The 10122-nt window shown below is 47.5% G+C and overlaps 1 protein-coding gene across 1 annotated transcript in view; it reads right to left on the bottom strand.

Annotated features, from left to right (window-relative positions):
* Positions 1–7749, bottom strand: part of CA6 (carbonic anhydrase VI) — a 27754-nt gene extending 20005 nt beyond the window's left edge. The window contains exons 1-2 of the mRNA XM_008574402.1: positions 7671–7749; positions 4552–4731 (exon numbers count right to left, since the gene is read on the bottom strand). Of these exons, the coding sequence (XP_008572624.1) occupies positions 4552–4731; positions 7671–7749 (259 nt within the window). The remainder of the gene's footprint in view (positions 1–4551; positions 4732–7670) is intronic.
* Positions 7750–10122: the final 2373 nt, after the last annotated feature.

Genomic DNA, 10122 nt, shown 5'->3' with positions numbered 1-10122 from the left:
TAAAAAAAAAAAAAAAAAAAACCATCACAACCAGTGCCAGCCTCTCCCCTGCAACCTTCAAAGATGAAAACATGCTCAGAATCCTGCACCACTCGTGGGTGAGTATTTGGGAATTTATCCTTTTACATACAAATCTTTTCTGTTCAAATGCACCATTCAGTGGGCGTTTTTAAATCTGCTCTATGTCAGGCTCCGTGGCAGGTACTGTGATAGATGAATAAGTGATTGTCACTGTTTTCAAGGAACTAAATAAATGGAACAGCTGGTAGTATGTACTAAGAAAACAGTGTTGTTTTTCCCACTGAACACTGCAGGCCCAGTGCCTCAGGATTTTAAGCTTGCCTGGAGCCTATGAAAATGCATTTTGGCAAGCTGAAAATATATATTAATTGATCAGTATTGGTCCACCAACTACTACTAGTCTACAACAAAATAGAGAAATTGAGAGTAAATTTCAGAATCTTTTGTAGCAATTTGACTTTGTCTCAACATCCAAGTGTGTTTCCAATTTCAATTTCTTTTAATTGAATTTTATGTCTATTGAATCTAATTTTAAAACGGGGGAGCTTATTTTATATATATATGTATATAAATGGAATTTGAAACTAAAAACAATACCACTTACATGAGCACTCAAAAAAATGAAGTACTTAGGTATAAAATACAGGCAAAATCTATAGTATGTATATAAATGGAATTTGAAACTAAAAACAATGCCACTTACATGAGCACTCAAAAAAATGAAGTACTTAGGTATAAAATACAGGCAAAATCTATATGAAGAAAACTACAAAACTCTAATGAAAGAACTCAGAGAAGAACTAAATAAATGAAAAGATATTTCATGTTTATGGATAGGAAGACTCAATATTATCATGATGTCAGTTTTTCCCAACTTGATCTATAGATTCAATGCAATCTCAATGAAAATCCCAGCAAGTTATTTTGTGGATGTCAATGAACTGATTCTAAAGTTTATGTGAAGAGGCAAAAGATCCAGGATAGTCAACACAATTTTAAAGGAGAAGAATAAAGTTGGAGGACTGATCTTGCCCAACTTTAAGGTTTAGTGTAAAGCTATGGTAATCAAGACAGAGTGCTGCTGGGGAAGAATAGACAAACAGATCAATGGAAGAGAAGAGACAGCCCAGAAATAGACTCACGTAAATACAGAGTACTTCAAAAAGCTCATGGAAAAATGTGTATTTTCTTTCAATTCTATTTTTCCACAAACTTTTCAAAGTACTCTCATATAGTCAACTGATCTTTGACAAAAAAGCAAAGGCAGAACAATGGAGCAAAGATAGTCTTTTCAACAAGTGGTGCTGTAACAACTGGACATCCACATGCAAAAAATTAATCTAGACACAGACCTCACCCCTATCACAAAAATCAACTCAAAATGGTTCTAAATGTAAAATGCAAAACTATAAAACCCCTAGGAGAAAATCAAGATGATCTTGTGTATTGCAATGACATTTTAAGTATATCACCAGAAGCAATTATCTATGAAAGAAGTTATTGATGAGCTGGAATTCATTAAAATTTAAAACTTCTGCTCTGCAAAAGACACTGTCAGGAGAATGAAAAGACAATCCAGAGACTGGTGGAAGATATTTGCAGACAACATATCTGATAAAGGACTGTTATACAAAATACACAGAGAACTCTTAAAACTCGATAATAAGAAAATGAACAACCTGATTATAAGATAAAAGACCTGAACAGACACCTCAAAGAAGATACACAAATGGAAAATAAGCATATGGAAAGATGCTCAACATCATATATCATTAGGGAATTACAAGTTAAAACAATAATGAGATGCCACTACACATTTATAAGAAGGCCAAAATCCAAAACACTCACAACACCGAATGCACACAAGGATGTGAAGAAACAGGAACTCTCATCCATTTCTGATGGGAATGAAAAATGATATAGCCATTTCGGAAGACAGCTTGGCATTTTCCAACAGAACTAAATACACTTTTACCAGACAATCCAGCAGTCGTGCTCCTTGATATTTACCCATGAGTTGAAATTTTATGTCCACGCAGAAACCTGCACACAGATTTTAGAGCAGCTTTGTTCATAATTGCCAAAACTTGGAAGCAATCACGATGTCCTTCAATAGGTGAATGGATAAATAAACTGTGGTACATCCAGACAATGGACTGTTATTCAGCACCAAAAAGAAATGAGCTATCAAGCCATGGAAAGCCATGGAGGAGACATAAATGCATATTACTAGGTGAATTAAATGCATATTACTAAGTGAAAGAAGCCAGTCTGAAAAGGCTACCTCCTGTACGATTCCAATTACATAACATTCTGGAAAAGACAAAACTATGGAGACAGTATAAGATCAGTGGTTGCCGTGGATTAGGGAAGATGAAGGGAGCACAGAGGACATTTAGGGCATTAAATCTGTTGGTGGATATACGTCATTATAAATCCGCAAAACCATAGAATGTATAACACCAAGAGTGAACCCTAATACAAGCTGTGGACTTTGGGAGATGATGATGTGTCAACGTGGGTTCATTGATCATAACGAATGTACCACTCTGGTGCAGGTTGATGATGATGGGGGATACTGGGGGGCAGGGGGCACCCACAGGAAAAAGGGAACTCCCTGTATTTTCTGCTTTCTGTGCTTTCTGCTCAATTCTAAAAAATAAAGTCTATTAGAAATATATGATAGGGCCGAGCCCGTGGCGCACTCAGGAGAGTGCGGCACTGGGAGCGCAGCAGCGCTTGCTCCCGCCGCGGGTTTGGATCCTATATAGGGATGACCGGTGCGCTCACAGCGTTCACTGGCTGAGCGCAGTGCGGCCGTTCTCAAAAAGGACAAAAAAAAAAGAAATATATGATAATATGTAACAATTCTATATATATGTTTCAAGATAGAAAAAGAACCCTGCAAAATCAACATGAATAAATGTTTCATTACATCATGTCAACTTTATTGTTAAGCTTAAGATTCATCCAAATGTTATTGGATTTGAAATTTGTAGATTAGGTTTTTTTCCTTCAGTAAAATTCCTGAGTGTGCTTGGAGCTTGCTGAAAAATTGTAGCCAATTGTAATAAATATAGCCAAATAATTTCAAAAGCTAAATTACAAAAATCTTTCAAAGTAGTTGACATCAAAAAATATAATGAATGTGAACAGTGGGTGCATTCTAATATGTTTGACATTTTGTAGCATGAGGCGGAAACCCCGAAGGAACGGGCTTCCGGGCCACAGGGATCCAAGCCAGCCCTAAAGGAGGGGAGCACAGGATCCTCTGCAGATTGAGGGGAAGCCACTGCAAGTTCCCTTCAACCTCCCTCCTCTGGGCCCTCAGCACCCAGCAGGCAGAGGCAGGCATGCCACAGGCGTGCGGCAGGTGTGGCCGTCCCTCCTGGTGGGGTTGACAAAGCTCCTGGCCTGCTATTAGCCACTGCCTCTGGCCTTTTTACTGCGTCTCCTCTCCACCAAGGGCAGGGAAGGGAGCAAGAGTTCTGACCTGCCAACCTGCTGGAAGCTTCAGAAAGTAACTTTGGAAACAGAAGCTCAACATTAATGATAAAAATGAGGCTTTCACTGATTATTTGTGGATTTCAGTGATCCCAGCTATATAAACCTGAGGACTTCTACAAATATGACTTCGTTCTCCCATTTGCTACTTTCACCAGCCCCATAAAGAGCCATTGGTTTTATTTTCTCGATTGTGCAAATAGAAAAACAGTCTGGTGACCTCCATCCTCCTGTGCAGCAGGCAGTAAACAGGCCCAACATGGGCGGGAGTGAAAGAGCAATGTATCCAGGAAGGACTTGGCCAGGGAATCAGACACCTGGGGGTCAGGGCCAGCTCAGCCATTAGAGACTGTGTGACCTTGAGTGAGTCCCTCTGCTTCTGGTTTCCTGCCTAAAAAAATGGCCCCTCCTGGGATTGTCATGAAACTCAGAGGAGACAGCCCACTTGGGAAATCAGGAAATGTTCTGCAAAAGTAAAGCATAGATTTGAAAGTTGTCCAGAACAGACTCCTGAAGCGGGGGTCCCCAAGACTCAGCTTTTCCTGTCTGACCCCCTTCCTAGTAGGGAACAGAAAACAAGAGCTTTCTTTTCAAACCTCTGAGAAATACTGGGCCTACTTGTCAGGTGCTTTGAGCTGATCAGACTTAATACAGAAAATATGGAAACCCAGACCAGGGCACAGAAAACACAGGTGGGAAGCATGATTTCAGCAGCACTGCCCATCTGCCTCTTGGCTGAATTTCCTGCCGGTCGGGTCAGATTGAGCTCAGGTAAGAGGACAATGTGGAACGATGGACCCAGCAGGGAACTGAGTCTAAAGACAGACGCCCCTGACTTTGGAGAAGCCACCAGGTTTCTGGGCCTCAGCGCCTATCAGGCCTCATGTCCAAGGCCTCCAGCTCCGAGGCTGCACTCTGTCTGGGTCTTTAGGTCTCCAGGTACCACTCTTGGCAGGTGTGTGTGTCACCTGCCTTCCCCCGGACTACAAAGGCCACCCGTGGACTGAACCTGTCGCCCACCCTTACCTGTGTGGCCGTTGTTGATCATGGGGAACTTGCCATCCTGGACCTCGTAGCCCGTCAGGTTCAGCGCCTTCAGGGAGGGGTTGTACTGCACCTTCCTCCTCTGCAGGTTGATGGGCGACTGTCTCTGCCCCCCGCAGGCGGGGTAGGACTGCGGCCAGTGCGCTTCATCCAGCGCCCCCTCTGAGACAGAAGAGAGCGGGTCCAGTTCAAGGGGCTGCCGGGCTGAGCCCCCTCTGCAGAAAGCAGGCCAGGGCCAGGGCCTGCTGAGCAGGAGGCCCCCGGGGGCTGCCTCCCGAAAGTGGAAGCAGGCAAAGGGGCATCTCAATCAACTCCAGGGACCCCGGTGCTTGGAGCACTTCAGAGCCAACTTCTAACTTTCCTGTTGCAACCACTGGCCCTGGGAACACGACTTTATATTTTAAAAGAGCTGGAGTTCGGACAGTGATACCCCAAAGTGAAGACCTCTGAAGCAGCCCCAAAAGCAAAGTTTCCTCCAACCTTCCCCTGCCCTCCTGTCTCTCAGCCTCGTTCTAGCTTGAGGCAAGCCATGGAAAATAGAATCCCTCTTCCCCAAGATGGGTCATAGAAACCAGAACTCCTTTCCCCAAAGCCAGCCATAAAGACTAAAATTACACTATAATCTCCCCCTAACTTTCTGTCTTGGAGCTGGCCAGAGAGGAAGTCTGACCTACTATATCTGATGGTCATAGGACCCCCCCCATTCCAGAAAGGATCCTGCCCCATACCCTGGGGGAAGGAACCCGCACAGAGAGGCTGAGAAGAGTCTGAACACACAGGCCTTGCTGGGTGTCCCCGCTCAGTGCAGTAGCGTTAGATAACGCCTTTCTTGTCCAGTCACGTTTCTACATGGCTGCCCCTGCTCCATAGAACCTCAGCATGAAATGGACAGTTTTCTCTGTATCTCTGGGTCTCATTCTGGAGGCTCCTGGGTCATATAAAACTATAATGAAACAAAATTGCTGTGCCTTTTTTCCCTATGCATCTGCGTTTATCAGTTGACTTTTCAGAGAACCTTCAGGGGGATGGAGGGGAAGACTTCCCTTGGTCCTTACAAAAGCAGTGAAAGTCTTTCATATGAGTATATCCCTTTTTTTCTCCTTGAATTATTTGCAGCTGATAAATGCACCAGCGGGCCCTCGGCTTGGTGATACTGTCCTGTTCTCAGGGGGCTTTGCCTGCTTTCCTCTGAACGGCCCTTTTCCTTTCAAGACCCCAGCCGGAGCACAGTTCTTTCCTCCCCAGCCTTTCTTGCTCCAGCCCCTTTTATGGGCTCCCAAGATGGTAACGACCACCTGGCTGGCCACATCTATGGATTTAGGGCAACTGAAGAAGCATCAGGTTCAAAGAGAACCTAGAATGATGAGTTTTTAAAAAATCAGAGGAGAGACGTTTATCTTTTCAGAGATGGTGAATAGTCGTAGGGGACAGAGTGATGCAGTGAGCTGTTACATGGGTGTCCTGGCCCCCGTGATACCAGCCGTGGGTCTTGCTTGGTGTAGGGAAAGTGAAGGTAAATGGTCAGGGTCCCTCAGATGTTCAGAATCTTGCACAGCATTTGATGTAAATAACTGTGCACGTGCACCCAGGTGTTCCTCGGCTATTGTCTGATGTAGGTGCGCGTGGGCACCCCGGGGTCCCTGGGTTATTGGACTTGAGTATAAAGGACGAATGGCTCTGATCCAGTGTGGCCTCCCACTCCCAGGATGCTCTGGGGAGCCAGGGTGGGGGGCCACTACTGCTGCTGCTGGATCTGCTGAAGGCTGCTGGAAGCTGCTGCTGAGGAAGTCGAGGACTGAGCTCCTGTCATCTGCCAATGGCTCCTGGGGTTTTTTTCCCAATTGCCTAGGTCGTGACCTGCACGTGAGGGGTCTGGTGACCCAGTCTATACAACGGATTTGAAGGGTCTGTGAACTTGTAGCCCTAGCTTTAGCCCTGACCCGAGAGAGGCACAAAACCTTCACTGTTTGACTTCTGCCTCTTCCTTAACTCTGACCCACCCCAGTAGTGAGGGGTCAGGTGAAGCAGAAAGCCCGGGGCCCTCCAGGCACTAAAGGGTGCATGGAATTCCTCTGCTCGAGAACAGAGAGGTGGATCAGAGTTGGCCCTCTGAAGCTGAACTTTCTGGGCCTCCCCAAAACGTTCCTAATTCTGTTGCCCTTGACTTAGGACACACCACCCACGCTGAATGCACGCTTCCCCGTGTGTCTGAGGGGGCACAGGCCGTGCAGAGAGCAGGCTCAATACCGCGTGCAGTTCTGCCTCCCCCATCAGCCGGTGGCCACAAGTCTCCTCTTGAGTTCCCTTCCATGGGTCAGTATGGAAGAGAGGGGGACACAGGCAGGAGTTCTCACTGCCACAAGAAAGGGGTGTTTAGTGTCCACGAGCCCCGCAGACACAAGCCCTTCCTGCCTTTGGCTCACATGTGGGCCGGAACTCCTGCTAATTGTTCAAATTTCACATTTAAAAGTCTGGTTTGGGCAGCCTGGAGGTTAGCTAAAGGGAACCGGTTCTTAAGTCGAGCTGTTCTGGGTAAATGGCATATCGTGACATTTCCACGCAGGAAGCGCTCGCCGACCCCACGGCATCTCTGGGAGGCTACAGGCGTCCTTCCTAAGAACTGTATTTTCCACTAACACCCATAAAGCAAATGGTTTTACAATCAGACGCAGCGAGTGTGCTCTCGAACCAGCCAACGCTGCAGACGGAAGAAAGCAAACAGCCTGCGAGTGAATCGGGGGTTTATGAAGGGGGAGTTATTTCCTCTTTTCCTTAACTGAAGTTTAACTTCTGTTTGTTCTTCACATGTCCTGAAACGTTGAAAAGGTGGCATCTGAACCCACAACGAGCAGACCCCAGCAGAGGAACCACTCACAATTGTGCACGGGCTGTCTGGCCACCCTGTGCAAGGCCAGCTCTCGCTGGTCCCTTCCTTGCTGCGATTGAAAAGGTGGCATCTGAACCCACAACGAGCAGACCCCAGCAGAGGAACCACGCACAATCGTGCACGGGCTGTCTGGCCACCCTGTGCAAGGCCAGCTCTCGCTGGTCCCTTCCTTGCTGCGAGGGTAACTGGGGAAGTGTGCAGGGGGTGGGCTTACCTGAGTAGGTCCACTCGGACCCATGCTGGGCATGGGCACCCAGGAGGAACAGGGACAGCAGAGTCACCAGGGTCCTCATGGTGCTGCAGGTCTGGAATCAGGACCGATTCTGGGGAAGCTCTTCTTTTAAAACCTCAGACACTGTAGAGAACATTTAGCAAGTCCAGCTGGCTGGCCCACCCCTGCTGCACCCACTGAAACAATAACATCCTCCCCACAATGGCCCTTCTGACTTGGTTGCTTGGGCCAAGTGGCCTGGGCACCTGCCCTGTCTCCTCCCGAGCCATTACCATATCCAGTTAGTCCTTGGGTTTGGTTGTTCAATGTCTTCACTTGGGAAAACTCACGTGAAGGGCCACACAGTGCAGCCGTTGTGGATGTGACTCCAGGAGGAGAAAAAGGCCCGAGGCAAGGACAGGCAGGTGAGGAGCTGCCCCAAACAATGGCGCTCTCTGTGCCCTTTCTCCGGGTGACGCTCTGGGAACTGCTGAAGAGAATCACCGGTGCTGAAACCCTGCCAGATTCCGCTTGGTATTTCCTGCCTGTCTCAGTAATGGACACAAGCCATCGCTGCAGACTTGTGGCTGCCTCAGCCAGGCACCTGGGGCAATGGCCTGGCCCCCACGTTCAGGCCTGAAAAGGAGGGCCCTAACTAAAGGCACCGATGGGCTTATCCTGTCCTTGAATCAGTGCTTGACCCTGGAGCCCCAGCTCACGAGCCACCTCCCACCATGTGCCCAGAGCTAGCGTGGGCATCTGCGCTTCTCCGTGAACTTGTCTTGACAGCTGCAGTGCACTTGGAGACACCCAAGACAACCCGCAGAAGCAGATCAATGGATTGCCTAATCCTGTACAGTCATTTCGCTAAACAGTCCTTGAAATTAGCTGAAGGAGAAACATCCAAGCTTACACCTGCTGACAGGCCAGCATTTCCTATCCCTTCAGCAGGGACAAGGCAGAGGGCCAGCAGAGTTCCTGCAGGGAACCCACCCCGCTGCCACATACAGAGGCCCCTCCCTGGCCTCCTGTTATCTCCTGGCCCACTTGTGCCTGGAGTGCAGGGATGCTGGAATGGCAAAATGGCAGCGTGCACTCACAATAAGGATATCAGAGGTGGATGTAGGATCTCCCAAACGTTGGAAGGGGCTCCTGTTGTCGTTTAATTAGGGAACATCGGTTGCTACGAAGATCCCACTGAAAACTCAGATCCATGAAGCTCAAGAGCAGAAAGAATCTCTAAGGAAGCAAGGCATGGTTAAGAGCAAGGATTCCGAAGGCACGTGGACAGGGTTCGGGTTCCAGCTCAGCCACTTGCTCTGTGACCTTGGGCAAGTTACTCAACTCTCTGCCTCAGTTTTCCCATCTCTAAGAGGAGCTAACAAATCCCTCATAGGGATTCAACAATAAATTTGTTTATAGTGGTTGGAGTAGGGCCTAGTGTGTAGCAAATCACATTATTATCCATTTGGACCCCTCATTTAATGGAGAAAGGAAGTGACTTGCCATTGTCACCCTGCTAGTTAGTGAGGGAGAAATGACTTGATCTCCAGCTTGTGGAACTCTTTTCTTTTTCTTTTTTTTTTTAATTGTTATTGAATCAAAATTGATTATACATATTTTGGGATTCAACATTGAGATATGTTGGTCAAATCAATATTACTAGCATATATATTGTTACAAATCGTAATTTTCTTTATGCTTCTTGTCCAATCCCGCCCTATCCCCCTCTCCCTCTCCCTTTTCCCCTCTTATTACCCTAGATTTCTTCTCTCCTTCTGAAAGAACAATGGTTACTCTGTTCATTTGTTGCCTAGATGATCTGTCCAATGCTGAGAGGTGTGATCAGGTCCCCCAATATTATCACAGAGCAGATGCTTCTTCTGTCACTCTGGAATGGGCTTGGTGGAAAGAGACATCCTCTTCTTTTCTTTGTCTCTGCTGGTGACCCTCCTTGTGTCGATGCACTCCAGTGGCTGGTGGACCATCTGTGTGGTGGTTGTGGCATCTAGCGCTTTCATGGCAGCTGTGGTTATTGTGGTGGCTGTGGTGGGCCACCCACATGGAGGTGATGTTTTTGGCATGCTCCTTGGTGCTGGTGGTGTACCTGGTTGTGGGGAGTGTCTGGTCACAGGCTCCATGCCACAGGTCCCCGGGTGGGCCCTGAGGCACTGGCATGGTGTGCCTGGTTGTAGGAGGGGGGATCCACTCCCCTTCTCCATGCCTTGGGTCCCAGGGCAGGCCCCAAGGCGCTGGTGCAGTGCTCATGGAACTCTTTTCCATGTTTGCAGAAATTAGAAACCCAGTCTCCAATCTTTGCTAAGTTAGACACACCCTGCCTGCTAAGCCTCCCACCACCCTGTGGATCATATGAGACCTTACCTCCCCTGCTGCCAAGGAAAGAGGACAGCACGGACCCTCAGACAAGCTGGGGGCCCTTGACATCAAACTGACA

This window comes from Galeopterus variegatus, unplaced genomic scaffold, assembly GCF_000696425.1.
Source record: "Galeopterus variegatus unplaced genomic scaffold, G_variegatus-3.0.2 Scaffold1039, whole genome shotgun sequence".
NCBI classification, from domain to species: domain Eukaryota; kingdom Metazoa; phylum Chordata; class Mammalia; order Dermoptera; family Cynocephalidae; genus Galeopterus; species Galeopterus variegatus.
The sequence above is the reverse complement of the archived record's forward strand: the minus strand, read 5'-3'. Positions and strand labels throughout refer to the sequence as shown.